Below are 17,717 nucleotides of genomic sequence, written 5' to 3'. Positions count from 1 at the left end.
AATTTAAAAGGGTGCAAACATTAGGACAATCACACGAAAAAATTTATCGGAAGAGTTATCGCACGAACGTAAGGAAAAGTTTTTTCATAATTCACCATAAATCGAAATATTGTGCTAGAGACGTCCAATTTGTTGCAAAATGAAGGCAAATGATTGAATATTACTATAATATAAGAATTTTAGCTTACAATTGCGTTTCTCTCTCTTTCTCGACCATTTCCTGTATAGTCCAAAGTTGGACCGAAGGTTGAAATTTTTTGCACTTATCGTTAGTTTTATTTATATGAAAATATTTCAAAATTGATAAAAGCTACAATCATGAGTATTTTTTAGTTGTATTGTGCATGAAATTGCGCACATTTTCATATATAATACTTCATGTAAAGGATAATTTAAAATGGTGCAATAATTATGTCAAAGTGACGAAATAATTTCCGAGATGTGTCACTGATACTTTTAGTGCATAAGAAAGAAATTCGCGCTTGCGCGCCTGCGCGCCTTCGCGCCTTCGTAGCGATTGTAAACAAAACAACGCCTTGATCCGTGAACTCCAGCATCCCCCAAGGCGCGTGATACAAAAGTTTTCGGCTGGTAGGCCTTATAAGTATTTTTCCGCGAATTTTTAAAAAAACTTTTTTAAGCCGACGTATGATACTTCCAAGTACGGCATACGGGAGACATTTTGACTCGACGTTTAATACGTCCAATCGGCGTAAGAGGGTTAATAGGGCTTAGTTTTTCCAGACCTATGAGTCTCAAGTAGACTCTTCTCAGGCTGGTTACCTTGTTTATAAAAACATTTAGGAAAGAATAACAAAAATAATTAAACAGAGACCAATGATCCGGACACAAAACTGTAAAAAAATCATTCATCTTAAAATCAATGAAAGTATAAGCACAAAGTACTTAGAGGATCTAAAAAGAGCTCTATATACATGCAATATAAAAAAAAGCAAGTTTGGTAAGATGTTTAATTTACTTCAACCCATATCCTCTGACACTAACAAAGTAAACATAAAAATGTAAATCCCATACAATCTATGACCCCAAAATCTAACATTTCTTGGCAAATAACATCATGCACGTTTTCCAACACAAAAGTGAAGAGAAATATCCAAAGCTAATTTAATCCCAAATAATTGCTTTTGTTACATTCACCTTTTAATGCATCTATCTTTATTTACTCTTTCCAGAAATAATATCAAATACTATGGTTGATGAAAATGTTAGCCATATGACCATATAAGATGGAAGCTTATGTTGTGATTCTTGAATTTAACCAGGCTAATGAACAGGGCTTTCTGCTAAACAACAAATCCTTATCAATTTACTCTATAATCATAGCTAAACTCTTCTAGATTTAGGTACCAAATTTTAATTTCATTTACCAAAAAATTCAGTTACTAAAAGTACTCAAAGCTGGGTAGAATCTGATGGCACATAATGGATTTTACATCTGACAAATTCTTTTATTATATACTTGTCTCTCTCTCTCTTCTTATGTTCAGTCTGCCACTGGAATGACAGCACAGGAAAAAACAAAACTTGTGACAAATACCTTTTAATCAAAATTTTCTTCTAGCATTCATTTTGGGTTTGTAACAATGGCTATGGAAATTATGCAATATACTTCGAAGCTATTTCACTCTTAGTCTCATCCTTTCACATAAAGCTTCTCCCTCTCATATCTTCATGCATATGACATTGATTGCATAAAATCATGCCCGCCATTTGTAATGTAATAACTACCTTATAACAAATCCATCCCCTGAGAGATGCTATTTCAAAATAAGAGCAGAGCAAACGAAAATTCTGTCCCTTCCTAAATGGCTGAAACATTGTGCCCAAATGCAGGACCTTAATATATGCACACACAAAATTTTCATTTTACTTCCTGGAACCAACAGTTAACCTAAAATACCCTAAGATTCTGGTTAAGTGTCTTCCAAGTTTTGATTGTATGAAATCAAAATTTGAAATAAAAAAAAAGGTAATTCGCAATAAGAATGATTATAATACGGCAATTAACAAGATGTCTTGAAAACAGAAAGAACTAAAGGGTATGGAAGTCTAGAATATATAACTGAATGGTTGTCCTCAATTTACACCTACATCATTGAGTATGGGTATCATCAATTCAACAAAAACCCACTTTAAATAAAGACACCAAGTGTTCTCAAACTCTTCATTGAGTAGGTACAAGAAAAGGTTGCACCATTTTCCATCAACTGAAGTATAAATTGATCTAGAATTGTCGCACAACTACAAGGAACTGTGCCAGACATCTGTTTTACTGGAGAAACCCTCATCACCAATTATTAGAAATTTTTTCTCAAAAAATTCTAAAAAAACAATATGAAAAATTAGGGCTACGAAATGAAGTGAGGATATGAAATAGAAAAAAGCAGAAGACTGTTAATCTTGAAGAAATAAATGTGATCAACCAAACTTCTTACAGATGAAAAGAAGCCACAAGTCTGGATTCAGCATAGACTGTATAAGCAATAATAAAAACTAGTGCATGTACTAGTGCAATAAATCTTCCATTTTTAACAGTAAATATGACCTTAAGTACATTTTCCAGTTTAGAGAATATTCAATATAAGAGCCCTCAGTATCAAGTTTACTCAGAAAAATTTAGTCTTGCAAATAGTTGGTCATTAAAGCTTGTTGGAGGATACCTGAGGTATCCATCAAACTAGTTAAAATGTTATGTAAAAGATCAACAAGCCAAACTGATGAGATTTCTATCAACATATTAAAAAGTTTTTTTTTTACTGCCCAGCAGGAATGCAGGACTTAAAATCAAGAAACAAAAATTCTTAGATAATGATAAATCATATAAGAAAAGCAAAGTAGATCAATAATTTAATTGTTTGCATAAAATCATATTACAAAAAATATAAAGCAGACCTACAATTTAATTCTTTGCATAGCTGACCATTAAAGTACCTTGATTTACTCCACCCTTTTAAAGGTAATTAATACAAATCATAAGGGTTACTTAAAAACCAGTCAATAAAAAAAAATCTACTGTTCTCAACATATAAAAAAGTTCAAGACTATTGCATCCACTAAAAATTCTTTCTTTTGTGGGGGAAACATTATGTTCTGCTCCAGATATCATGATCCCTATTCAAGTCCACAATGATCTTGTCTTCCTTTAGTGAAGTAACTTTATTCCCATATGACAATCAAAACCAAAGTGAAATGTAAATGAGTGATTTGTGTCCTGAAAAGAGCCATTATGACAGTGATTAATTGATTACTAATTCTAAATATAGCACAAAAGCAAGAAATAAGAGTAACATACCTGTGCCATTACATGACGATGCAGCTGGCGCAACCCCAGCAGATGTACCGTTGGTAGATGAAATGGTGGAAGAAGTCGTATGCGAGGTGACGGAAGGAACAGCCTTAAGAGACATTACACCAGCTCCAGGTACAGGAGATGAAGGGGTTTCAAGAGGGGATGGTGGTGGTGTAGTGGTACAGGATGGAATGGTAGAAGTGCTGGATGCTGAGATGCTTGTTTTGGTGGTAGCACCAGAGGCAACAGTGCTTGTTGCAGTTGTTCCATTGGGAGCAGCTGCGGTAGTGACAACACTCTTGGACGGAGTTTCTGAGGTAGCAGCTGCTACTGCTGCAGTTGTGCTGACAACAGGAGTGGCTACTTCCTTGGCTTTTCCTGATTTTTTGGGGTCAATCATACTCCTCCTCTCTCTCTCCTTTGTGACATGACTCTGTCGCCTGGCAAAACGTTGGCTCGGTCTGCGCTCAAACTGAACTGTGCGCCTAGCTCTTTGTTGCAGGGTAGTTTGGAATTCTGTGCGACCACTGAAAAAAAAGAAAATTGTTAGAAAATATTACAACAGTATTAAAATAATTTAACTACAATTAATTATTTGTATAAAAAATTCATATGAAACAGAATCAAAAGATTGTAAAATACACTAGCTAAACCACAAAGTGTTGTATTATTAGCAAACCATTGCCAACAGGTCAACATTACAGAGCTTCTGCCTCAAAAAGTGTATATTAAACAAGTTTCATTTTACTTGAAACCATTTTAATAACAGACAATGTTGATTAAATAATGTACAGTGGACCCCCCACCCCCGCCTTTTGCAAGGGATGCATTCCAGACACCCCTGCAAATAGCTAGAACCTCCATAAAATACTAAGAACTGCTTATTTTGTTACATCAAACTCAAGGAAAACCCACTAAAAATGCTTGCAACTTTTTTTTAAATAGTACATTCAATCATGAAATTGATCTAAAAATACAAAAATTTGTGGATATTTCTCATAGAAATACCACAATTACATGAAATTCTTGTGAATTTGCAATGGGTAGATATGGTCCATATAGAAATCTGCGAACACACGAGTCTGCGAATCTTGAGAACATGAATATGGGGGTTCATTGTATTCACCCACTTGTAAGAATGAAGTAGTATATTGGAAAAAATTAAGAAAATAAATTTTTATAATAAAATAAGGTGTTCCATATACTTACCAAGTAAGCAATTCTAGGAACAACTTAGCTAATCACTTCATTCTGTTTTATGCATAATGTCCATCAGACAGGAGGCGGGCGGGCTCTGATCATATAATTACTAGGTAAGTATATGCAAAACCTTATATTATTATAAAAATATTTTTGTTTACGTGACTTACCAGTATGTAATTATACAGATGTAATGATAGCTAGGAGAATGTCAGTTAGGATTAGCGTAAATATAAAAGAGAGAGAGAGAGAGAGAGAGAGAGAGAGAGAGAGAGAGAGAGAGAGAGAGAGAGAGAGAGAGAGAGAGAGAGAGAGAGAGAGAGAAATTAGTCAAAGGAGGTCTTAAACAGTAACCATAACATGCGCAAAGTTTTAATCTAAGTACTCCCAAATCAATCTTCACCTGTGACCTGACCTCTACACTCTCGCTGGAAACTTGACAGTTCCAGTGACATCATAAGTTCCACCCACAAGGGGAGGAATATAGTCAATCCATTAGACCTAAAGGACAGCGTTAGATAATCTACAACCAATATGAATGACCAACAAGCGGGGCAAAAGCTTATCCCCCGCCTATCCCTGCCTATTCAAGGTGGGACATTCTCCTTTGTAGAATCTTTGAGAAGAACAGCTGCGAAGGAGAGCATCAGTTGAAGAACAGCACGAACCACCGTCCCAGAAAAAAGTCAGATTTCCCAGAGCTGTAGCAGTCAAGAGAAAATTAATTTTTTGATTCGTATTCTTCATTGATGAACTTGTAACGGTAACTGTATCATTCTAGTGTGAATGAAGGGAAGAAACTTGAACTGGGTCTCATTTAAACACTCCTGAGAGACTCAAACAAATAATAATAATTAACCAAGAAACGATAAAGGATATAATATAAACCAAACCAAATAAAGAAGAAAAGGAAAATCAAACAAAACAAAACATAAATACATTAAAAATGGAGGCAGCGATGGGATCCTAAGAAGACGTAAAAAAGTGCAGTGTGAAGAAAGAAAAATTACACATACCAGAACTCAATACAAATCAACTCCAGAATTTAAAACAGACTGCAAAGTGAATTATAACATTAATGAGAACATTTGCACTACAAACATCAACGAAAGAAGTGAAATAATTAATAAAGAAGTACCAATTATAAAACCCACAACAAAGAGACATTTCCCCAAGATAGAATAAACGTACGTGAGTACAGCAACCGAAGGTGTTGAGGAACCAAAAACAGTTAAAACTGAACCAGCAAAACATCGGTGAACGACTGCGCGACAAACATAACAACGCAAATGAAATAACAGTGGAAGAACGCAGCAGCATAGTTACCAACACACAGCAAAACAGGTTTCTTATAAAATCTGTTAAAAATGGATAAGTGCATTGCAAAATGCACGATAAACATTCCTTTAAAGATGAACTTTACTGAGGAAATATTCGACAAGGACAAGTCTTTGCCGAACAACGAAACCAGAGAAAAACTCAGCGTCAGTCAAGATTGATTTTGAAACACAACAGTTGAATTAGAGTGCCAACAACAACAAAATTGTTAGCGAAATATAATTAAATAGGATAACAGAAACGTACATAAGTTGTGATGAAACTGAACTTTTTATTCTCTCTATAAGTATGTGAAAATTTTATTATTCTCTCCTTTAGAAAATATAAAACTTTTTTAATTCTCTCAATAAGGGTATGAAAATTTTTGTTGTTCTCTCTAAATATTATTTTTTTCAAGTTAATTCATTTTTTGATAGATTTTGATAAATAGGAATTGTTATTGTTATTTTTTTTTACTTAATACTCGGTTGGTGGTATATGATTTTTAATATTATTTTTGTGTATCATTTGAATGATTTCTCTGATACTGATGTGCCCAATTCCACATATGATTTTTTTTATGCTGTTGTGTAATGATGAGTAGCATATGTGAATAATTTTCACCTTTTCATTGAATATATATTCAACAAACATATGCCATATAAGAATTACACATATGAAATAGATGAGTTTAAATGGTCTCAGTTAGAACTAAAGAAACTGAAAACTTGAACTATGTTGATGACTATTTTTTCTATAAACAACAGATATCTCCAGTTTTATCATTAGTAAATCTGGTGGTAATAGTAGTCAATACTGTTTTGTTTATCATAAGTGAGGCATCTGATTATCAAAAAGATACAAGGGATACTGAGAGAAATGAAAAGAAATGAACCATAATTGACATTTTAGATCCACAATATTTCTTATAACATAATTGTTTTCATATGTTAAATATTCTAAGTGTTCATTTATTATGCTTATGATTTGATGCACTTATGATTTGATATGTTTAACAATTACTATGATTATTTTTTTAATCATATTTTGATGAACTTATATCTTTTCCTCCACAGTTGGGGAAACAATTTATATATATACATTATTGCCAATTTGATTATTCTTATTTTGTCCATTTTTGTTATGTATATAAAAATATCAAGGACAATTTTGGTAGGTGACCGAGCGATGTAATGATAGCTAGGAGAATGTCAGTTAGGAATAGTGTAACTGAGAGAGAGAGAGAGAGAGAGAGAGAGAGAGAGAGAGAGAGAGAGAGAGAGAGAGAGAGAGAGAGAGAGAGAGAGAGAGAGAATTAGTCACAAGAAGTGTCTTGAACAGTGGCCATAACACATGCAAAGTTTTAATCTACCTGACCTCTATGCCCTCGCCAGAAACTCAACAGTTCTGGTGACGTCATAAGTTCCATCCACAAGGGGAGGAATTAAGTCAATCCATCACACCTAAAAGACGGCGTTAGATAATCTACAACTAATATGAATGACCAATAGGTGGGGCAAAAGCTTATCCCGCCTATTCTGGGTGGGACATTCTTCTATGTAGAATCTTTGAGAAGGACAGCTGCAAAGGAAATCATCAGCTGAAGAAGAACAGCACAAACCACTGTCCAAGAGAGAAGTCAGATTTCCCAAGGTTGTAGTGGTCAAGAGTAAATTCATTTTTCGATTTGTAGTCTTCATTGTTGAACTTGTAACTGTAACTGTATCATTCTAGTGTGAATGAAAGGAAAAAACTTGCACTGCATCTCATTTAAACACTCCTGAGAGAGTCAAACAAATAATAATAATTAAGCAAGAAACAATAAAAGATATAAAATAAACCAAACCAAATAAACAAGAAAAGGAAGATCAAACAAACAAAACAAAACAAAAATACATTACACGTATAGCTGATTCAACATTGAATGAAGGTGGGATCATGGACATATTCTACTCCAAATCATTAAGTCATGTAATAAATTTGAAATAGAAAAGTTGCTAGCTGTGAAAAAACAATTCTTAGTCTTTCCTATCAGTTAAAAGAGCTATGCAGATGAATAATGACTCTGGTTGGTGCTCATCTTAACTTGTAGTGGGGTGGTGGGTTGCCTGCTACTTAGGGGGAACTTTGCAGCAAGGGGAATGCTCCTATGGCTAGCAAAGTATAATAGGTGCCAGCCCGACTTTGCCCTGGGCGCAACAAAATAAAACAACCAGAAAACACTGACACTTACACTGAAATAGTCATGACCCATCCAATGAGAGTAGTGGGTGCTCCAGGTACACTGTACCCCCTGGCTTTCCAAACTCAACACCTTACTGAAAGGGTGAAGAGATAATACAACATCCTATGCTTCCTTTGCAATCCCATGGCCAGTCACTAAAAGTGGTCTGGAGGTATTAAAAAATGTTGACACTTTTTAAGCTTACATAAAAAATATGATAAGAAGCAAAGATTGTTTATGCCTCAAGTAGTTCCATAGCAGAAAACCTCTCAAAACTAAGGAGAAAGAGGATATTTTTACATCGTTAGCTTTGCTTCCAAGTACAGTGGACCCCCGTATTCGTGTTCTCCGGATTCGGGGACTCACGCATTCGCGGATTTCTCTTGGGAACAATTCCCCGCATTATTCACGGAAAATTAGTCTATTCGCGATATTTATCTATGAGAAATATCCGCAAATTCCAGTTTTTTTTCATCAATTTCATCATAAAATGCATTTTGTAATAAAACTACAGGCAGTCCCCGGGTTACGACGGGGGTTCCGTTCTTGAGACATGTTGTAAGCCGGAAAATCGTCAAATCCTAAGAAAACCTTACTTTTAATGCTTTGGGTGCATTAAAAACTATGTAAACTGCATTCTTATTGCATTTTTCATTAAAAATCTTCAAATATTGATTATTTTGCATTTTTGGAGTCATATTTCTTCTGGCAGATTAGCATTGTAGGCGTCGTAATCCTGGAAATAATTTCTGATAAATATAATTGAAAAGCGTTGTAACCTCGGAACGTCGTAAGGCGGGGACTGCCTGTATTAAAATACCAGGTATACAAATTTGTAGTGGGTTTGTCTTGAATTTTAACTAACAAAATAGGTTTTAACTATTCATGGGGGGGGTCTGGAACGCATCCCCCGCGATTACGGTGGGACCAAAACACTCCACAACACTTGAGTGTCTCAAACATGAAACCCAAATAAAATGGAAGACAACACGTTTAGATAGAGGAGCAGACGGGTTCTTACCATAACTTCCTAGGTTATGGATGGTCCTCCGACTCCTGTTGCAATGAAGGTTGAAAGTCTTTAGCTGTGTAAACAAACAGGAATTTACTGCTTGACGAACTGCTTCTTGTCACAGCGAAGGTTGCTTCAGGGAGGAACTCTTCTCTTTACCCTGGAAGCAGAGCTATCAGGGCAGGCAAAGTCTTAAAACATTCACTCCAATTTGGGGTTAACAACTAATAGTTTAACACTACGAATTATAAAAATAAAATACATATAAAAGACAAAAAAAATCACTGGATTTGTCTGAAAAATCATTCTGAATCATCGCAGCGGCCAATGAGTCAATTACGTGCTGCAGAAGACTTAGAGACTTCTGTTGTACCATGGGGTAAACAGAAAAATGATAATAAATCTAATGAGACATATCTCTGTCTGATGACTTCTCGCAATGGTAAACGAGGAGCATAAAACAGGAACCATAAGCAAGAATCAAAAACCAACCAGAGACACAAGTCTGTGATGGCCCTGCAGCGAGATTTGACTTGGGAGTTAACCCTCGACAAAGGAGAAACAATACTGAGACAAACAATATCTCAGTGAGAAGACAATACTCTGCCCCTCACTGAAATCCGTAAGCTGAGTTGCCTGGTAATACATTCCCTCCTGGAATGCGTTCGTCTTATAGAGCTATCGACTGCAGAACAGATACACTCAAGCACCTGCATGTTAACTGAAACAAGAGGGAAAGTGACCTTGTTCGATGATAATGCCCACCCTGTGGTGTTTGTTGCCAAACAATACCACTAAATGTCTCAAAGTCAAACCTGGAAACTCTTGGGAGGCCCGAAAGGCTATCCTGAGTTTCAGGTTAATTAATAGGTGCTATTTACACACTAAACGAACTAACTTAAGGTATGCCCCTATTACTCGGATGGTGCAACTGACAACAGAAGCCTGTTGCAAGATTATAAAAGTATATTTGTGGGCTCCAATGACTTGCAAGCAGCCTAAGCCCAGAAGTAAAAAATAAAAATAATAATATGCAAAAGTATTTAGTCTACTTGATTGGTGATACACTCAAGAACTATTTATAAACAAAAGACAAGACTCATCCTGCTCGAAGGCTATGAATGCATTCCGATGGTTGTGTAACACTACTGAAATCTGATGATATAACCAGAAAATAAGGACAAGCCGCTGTAAGCACAAGGATGTTTCGCTGAGTGAGGCAGAAAACAGAATGAAGTGATTAGCTAAGTCATTCCTAGTATTGCCTTTGGGTGATGACACTGTAAACATACACCGAGCCATCGAAGCACTACTTGAAAAATTTGAATTTAGGCTGCTGTACGTGTGGAAACAATAGCAATAAAATTACTGGGTAAGTCACATATACAAAAATAATCAGTAACAAACATCAAGGTAAATTCTCGTATTCCAGTCTCCACTGACCTATATCTGAACCTGGAGCCCATCCTGAAAAAGTTTTGCCTTCCTGAAGGTGCTTTGCTTGGAGCTTTTAGACGGAAGAAGGAATGATGTTCAACAGCACATTTCCAGAGGTGTTTGCAAGCTTTCTCATTATGTAGCCTGAAAGAAGCAATATCTTAAAGATGACACAAAATTGTTTGCAAATACACTTAACATCCATCATCTCCTGAAAGAAAATTATTGCAAAGCAAGCATATTTGATATCCAGACAAGACATAATACTCCAAATATGTATATAACAAAAACAAAGAATACCTATCTTGAAGCAGCCCTCAAAAACATCACCATAAAAGTAATCAAACAAAGAAGAAAGGAAGAAATGACAGATGGTATCTTTGCCTGAACAGATACCGTTAGAAAAAGTTCACCTAGCCACTAAAAGAACAAAAACTACACACCTACCTATATATGTACAATTTCCATGAGTAACAGCCCAACCATGATACACCCATTTCCCAATGACTTTGCAAACTAATATTTCTGTTCAAACATTCTGTGTAAGGTTAGTTTTCATACTATGATAGTCCATTTTGGTATCATACTAGTATATAGCTGAATAATCACAATTTATTACAATGTGCTAAAAAACCGCAAAAATAATTAAGGTAAGTAATCTTACCCAAAACAAAAATGTATCCACTTCAACATAAAGATACTGAATTTCCCAATGATATCATTTCAATACAACAGGTAGATACAAAAAATATTGATATTAAAATAAGGAAAATTTTAAAATTTTAAATTATGCTCTAAGGTAAACAAATAATGTCTTTGACTGGTCTGCGTAATTTAGTTTTCAAGCTAGAATACTGATTTTGGTGTCACTTCAAAGATGAATTTATTCATTATTATGTTAAAAAATTAAATACCAAAGTAAACTTGACAAGCTGAAATTAGCTAAACTAAAAAATCTGTTTTTGTTATATAAAATTATTTGTTAAAAGCAAAGTAATATATATAAAAAGTAACTTCTTTGCACCATGCAAAGCTTAGGTAAATTGCCTTTCCACTAATACATGTTTTGCTTTATATGCCAGCCATTGAACAGCAAACTAAATTATCTTAATTTTTAATGCTACTGTGAATTCATACTACATATTTGCAAATTCTCAGAAATAGTTCACTTTTACATTTAGGTAATTTTTAATTAAATTTATTAAAGTCATGTATGCACAGAACTGAAGTACAGTGGTCCCCCCGTATTCGCGTTCTCCAGATTCGCGGATTTCTCTGGGGAACGTTTCCCTGCATTATTCGCGGAAAATTCGCACATTCGCGGTATTTTATATGATAAATATCCACAAATTCCTGGTTTTTTTGATGAATTTCATCATAAAATGCACTTTTTGTGATAAAACTATTAAAAAAACCAAGTATGAACATTTTTAGTGGGTTTTTCTTGAGTTTTAACTAACAAAATAGGCTGTTTTTAGCATTTTCATAGGGGTTCCAAACATTCGCGGGTTCTAACTATTCACGGGGGGGTCTGGTACACATCCCCCGCGAATACGGGGGGACCACTGTACTGTGTTACTTTATATATTGTTCTTTATATACTATTATATTTTCAATGCAACTGCAATATTATTTAAATTTTTCTCTTTTTACCTGTAGAGCATTTAAAAATCTAGATTACAAGTACAATAACATTGTTAACTCTTAACACTGGTACCTAGTTAGCAACTGCCTTAAAATGAATTTCTATAAATGAAGTATAATCAAACAGATTATTTCATATTTGAATAGTCTCCCTGATTTGGCACTGCAATATTCCCTATAAATCTTCAAAGGAAAGTGCTGTACATTGTCTTAGCAACCAACGGAATGTCCTCCATACCTAAACACAAACGTATGTTCATGTTCACGGCCTTCATCATCATCTTCAACAACCATCAAAGTCAGTTTTTTCTTCTTGAAATCAAGCCTGGTTATCTTGGGCCAGAAAAAGAGACCAATCTTTATATCATTCTCATAAACTAGAATTCCAGTTGGAGTGAGACCTAGTCGGTAAGATTTGTCGTCTTTTCCCTGTAAATGAAACGGAAATTATTCTCAGAGCTCAAAAGGAACAGGACAACTTCCTACCTTACTTTATGGAGCAATCTCAATACAATAATTGTATAAGGTACCACAGTTATTTTTAGGTGCATGAATACTAAAAATTTCAAATCCACAAAAACAGTCAAGTAACATTCCAATTGCTAATTTAACATGATGACTCACATGTAATACAAGAAAGATACATTTAGATTAAAAAAGGGACATTCATTAGCACATTTCTTACCAACACTGTGTGCATATCTACTCCATACATCTCCAACCACTTGGCTTTGTTAAGAAAGCTTTGTTCAGCCTGGGCAGGAGTCAATCCTCTGTAAGGAAAAATCACCTACTTACATTTGAGGATTAACAATATCTGGACACATGTCATTCATTCACAATTACATATATGATTCCAAAGTCTCTACTACAGTAGTAACCAATCCTTTCTTAACTAAATCATTTACAACAGGAATCTCTCTCAGTAGGGTCAATGTTTCAAGGTCAAAAGTCAATTCAACTTACAAATAAAATACAACTATCAGCATAAAAGATATCTATACAATTTCCTCTTTTTTCCAGCATAAAAATAATTTCCTTTAAAGTTCATTATTTGATTAAACATGATTCAGTCCTAAAACCACTTACTTAGTAAACATCAAGTTTTTTGACAATGAAGTCATTTTACCTCTTCACAATGAGAGGGATATAGAGATCTAGCTACTCAGCTTGATAAATCTACTTGACCTGGAAAAACTATCAATTTGGAAAACTTATAATTTTCCTGTAGGCTCCAGTAACTTTTGAATCCTACAATAGTTATAAAAAAATCCATGGACATTACTGATCCTAGACTTTAAGCATCATATTATTCATATCATTCTCATAACACCCAATTACTGTAAATAAAACACTAGGTGAATACACGAACTTAATTTTTTCTATGTGCACCACCAATTACCTACGGTAATGAATTCCACATTTAGACAATGTCCCTTTTGTAAGCAAAGTCACTCGTCACTAGCCCAATAAAAATTTGCATATAAAGGGTTTATTGGTTTACATTACTTCCAAATGCTATGCATCTACTTAAAGGCTTCAAATAATCATATAATTAAATGACAAAAACATTAAACAATTTATCAACTGAACACCATCTGCTGTGGAAAATGTAATTGTGAATATTGAGTAAATAAAATTGAATAGAATTACCCCATTTCTTTAAATTTTTCCAGGATATCCTCTTCCATCATATCTGTCTGGATTGGGGTGAAGTGGAACTCCGATACAAAGCCTGGTGTATGGACCTCAGGATCATAATCACCAAGCTCAGCTGTTGAGAGGAACAAAATTCATATAGTAAAATAATTTTGCAATCTAAAAATATTACAGCAACATAACAGATATATTATTGACATAATTTCTGAACACCATATGAGAATTGGCATAACTGTTGGAATTTCATGTCCTGTAATAAAAGATCATCAGAATTATGAAAAATTTAGTAAAGAACAAACAATGAGCTAAGTGAGTAATAGTAAGAAAGATCTGAAATTAAATGGCTGTCAAATAACTAACAATTTAAGATGAGTTTGCTGCAGAAGACCAAACTGGGAACAATATGCAAAATACAGCAGAATGAAATATTTTAACACATTACCATATAATAATGTTATTCTTTGAACTATAACTAATTCTCTATGTTAGATTCTTGGGTGAGCCCTATGCCACTTGTTTGGCAGCCTGTGATTAGCTGCTACTGGGAGGTAGGCGGCTCGCTCACTGTCTAATATTTTCGTCTGCAGCTTAGAAAACTAGCAATATGTTTATATTTCTTCATGTTTTGCGCAAGATCAGAAAGTTTGGTCAAACCATATGATTCTGTATTAATTGTACAACTAATTCATGATGATTTCCAGAAATCAATAAGATAAAACACAAAGGAATTACAATGAGAAAGTGAAGAGAGACACATTTAATTCTTTATGCATTTTTTTACTTAACATCGGATTTTGCATCATTCACACAATCAAGATAAAATAAAACTGGTGCTTCCATACAATGGGCATGGTATGTGAAGAGAAAATTAAGAATATATCGCATTACGCTGCATCCGTTCTTGACACAGCCTGAAAAGAAAAATAAGCTTACTTAGTTTTTTGTTGTCCTTTACTCCACTGAGTTCACTCAAATTAAGTCTCTGATATCTCAATTGTTTGAAATTATATCCATGTAAGAAAATTAGAAACAATATGCTGAAACCAACCTGACTAAAGCTTAGGTTGAGTTGCAGAGTGCAAAGTCTGTCTAGATTTCAAATTCTTCCCTGGACTGAATTTCCCGTGGCCCGCCCAGATCTCCAATGATACCACATATGTTCAGACATATGGACATACTATATGATATTGGAGTGAAAACGTTCGGCAGTCATAATGAAAATTCTGTGCATTTATTTACAAAAAATTTAATGACATAATAATAGAGTAAATATTGTTGAAACTGCAAACTTCTCATTTTGCTCCTCACCACTCTCACTGAGAGGACCCACGCAACGGTGTTTTGCAAACTGAGTCAAGTATGGATGCACATAATAAGACATATTCTTAATTGTCTCTTCACATATCACAGAAAACTAAAATCTAAAAGCACCGATGTATTCAGGATGATTTTATTGTATAAAAACAAGTTTAATTTCATCTTGATCACATGAATGATGCAAAATCTGATCAGTAAAACACGCATAAAGAATTAAATGCTCCTCTATTCACTTTTACTCGTTGTACTTCCTTTATGTTTTATCTTACTGATTTCAGGAAATCATGATTTAGTTGAACAATTAATACCAAATCCTATGGTATGATCCAAACTTGAGATAAATGAAGAAATATAAACTTATTGCTAATTTCCTAAGCTGCAGACAAAAATATGAGGCAGTGAGCAAGCTGCCTACCTCCCGGTACCAGCCAATCAGAGGCCGCCAAACAAATGACTCTTAGGCATATGGCTCACCCAAGTATCTACCTTAAGTGAATCAGCTATAGTAGTATTAACAACAGATTCTAATATGCAATGAAAAATTTTGTTAGAAACAGATTTATTCATCTTAACATTCCAAAACAATTTAGAATGAAATTTGGGAGTCACCATCCAAAGGATCCATCATATTCTGTAATATCTTATCTGGCTAGTGCTTCAAAAAAACTCGAAATTAGTTAAACGCATCAAAGGAATGACTAGGAGAGTCAATAAATAACTGACCATGACAGATGAATTTTTTGGCCACATACTACTAGCAGCTAGGGTAAACCTGTTTGGCTGAAAGAAGTTATCCAGCTAAAGGCTTCATCTGAAAGTAGCGCAGCATGAAAACATCATCAGAGAGGTCATCCAGCAAGAAAACTGTTTAGCAGAAAGAAGTTATCCAACGAGAAGACTGTCTGAAAGAAGTTATCCAGCATGAAAACTGTTCAGCTAAAAGAAGCTATCCCGCAAGAAAACTGTTAGGCCGAGAGAAGTTAACCAACAAGAGAAGTGTTCACCTGACAGAAGTTGTTCAGCTGAAAGAAGTTACCCAGCAAGAAAACTTAGGCTGAGAGAAGTTAACCAACAAGAAAAGTGTTCAGGTAAAAGAAGTTATTCAGAGTGAAATCAATTTGGCTTTGGGTAGTTTTCCAGCGAGAAAACCGTTTGGCTGAAAAAAGTTATCCAATGAGGAAACTGTTCAACTAAAAGTTAACCATCAAGAAAACTATTCAGTTGAAAGAAGTTACCCAGTGAGAAAAGATTTATCCAGAGAGAAAAAACTGTTTAGATAACAAAAAGTTATCTAGTGTGACACTGTCCAGTTGAACGAAGTTATCCTGCATGAAAACTGTTTGACCGAGTTAAGTTATCCACATGAAACTGCTGTCCAACTGTAAGAACCAACAGGCTGAAAAACATCATATGCGAAGCTGTGTAACTACGAGAACTATCAAGTGCATAACTGTTCCACTGAATAAAAATGATCCAGCATGAAACTAACTTAATGACTTGAAAAAGTTAATAGAAACTTGAACAATACTCACACTGCAGACACAAAGCAAAAAGTTCGATGCCCTGGGCATAAACACAGTCCAGTCTCCCAGAATAAATGTCTTGCTTCAGTTGCAAGAAAAACTGGTACCTGAAAAATAAGAAAACAAATGAGTCAACTGCATGTGTTATAGAATCGTTTTTGCGACTGCGCTCCAAATAATTATTTAATAAAAGAGCTACTTATCTCACCTGGAATATTCATGTTATAAGGAATTAAGAAAACAAACAATAAAATGGACTGAGCTCTACTTATGCCATCATATTCAAAAGGCATCTTCTAAGTTAGTCCCTGCATGCAATTGTTTATCATTTTAATTTTTGAGGAAAAATTGGAAAAATATCAGAGTTCATGCTTTCTTTAAACAGTTTCGTACAAAAAAGGCACATAATTGTACCCATAACGCAGAGTAAACGCCTGGAAAGAAGAGTAAATCATTCCAAGAGCAGGAAAACGCTGATTGTTTATATCCTCATACATGAAACCAAGAAGTTACAACAATTATACTATGCAGATGCCACCGAAAGTTGTAGCAGTGAACAGCGATGGGCACAAAAGAATGATGTAACCGTGAATGTTGTTGTTCATTAAATTACGTATTTACATATAAGTTTTCAAACAGGGAGGAAGTATTAGATGGGAATGGAGAGCTCTGCATGGCCAGAGGAGGGAGGAAGCTGGTGAAACTAGAGGAATGTTACCGGAGGAGCGGATCAGAGGAATGGGTGGTGGTAGCGGAGAAGGGGGGAGGAGGGATGTGAGCAGGAAGGTGGGGGTGTAATTTAAGAAGTGTACACACACGCTCAGGCGCCCGCCCCCGACCCTTACCAGGCCATCTCTCTCTCTCTCTCTCTCTCTCTCTCTCTCAGTAATGAAAGAACACGAATAATTTCGTTATCAGCACAGCTAATAGTGGGGAAAAAAGTGAATGAAATTTAAAGTTGTTCTCTTAATAATAATAAAGTAACAGTAAATATTTGTGTGCAAATGCAGAATGTGCCAAGATTATCTAAAAACTTCCGGGGATCATGTGAAGGTGGCTGAAAATTAAAGTTCT

The 17,717-nt window shown here is 35.0% G+C and overlaps 1 protein-coding gene across 8 annotated transcripts in view; it reads right to left on the bottom strand.

The window, feature by feature from the left end:
- LOC135201022 (band 4.1-like protein 5) overlaps positions 1-17,717 on the bottom strand; it is a 199,319-nt gene that overhangs the window by 26,203 nt on the left and 155,399 nt on the right. For all 8 annotated transcript variants that reach the window (XM_064229856.1, XM_064229860.1, XM_064229861.1 and 5 more), the window contains exons 5-10: positions 16,653-16,750; positions 13,798-13,918; positions 12,830-12,917; positions 12,383-12,573; positions 10,507-10,644; positions 3,314-3,837 (exon numbers count right to left, since the gene is read on the bottom strand). In XM_064229856.1, coding sequence (XP_064085926.1) covers positions 3,314-3,837; positions 10,507-10,644; positions 12,383-12,573; positions 12,830-12,917; positions 13,798-13,918; positions 16,653-16,750 — 1,160 coding nt within the window. The remainder of the gene's footprint in view (positions 1-3,313; positions 3,838-10,506; positions 10,645-12,382; positions 12,574-12,829; positions 12,918-13,797; positions 13,919-16,652; positions 16,751-17,717) is intronic.

This window comes from Macrobrachium nipponense, chromosome 27 (genome assembly GCF_015104395.2).
Source record: "Macrobrachium nipponense isolate FS-2020 chromosome 27, ASM1510439v2, whole genome shotgun sequence".
In the NCBI taxonomy this organism is placed as follows: Eukaryota; Metazoa; Arthropoda; class Malacostraca; order Decapoda; family Palaemonidae; genus Macrobrachium; species Macrobrachium nipponense.
The sequence above is the reverse complement of the archived record's forward strand: the minus strand, read 5'-3'. Positions and strand labels throughout refer to the sequence as shown.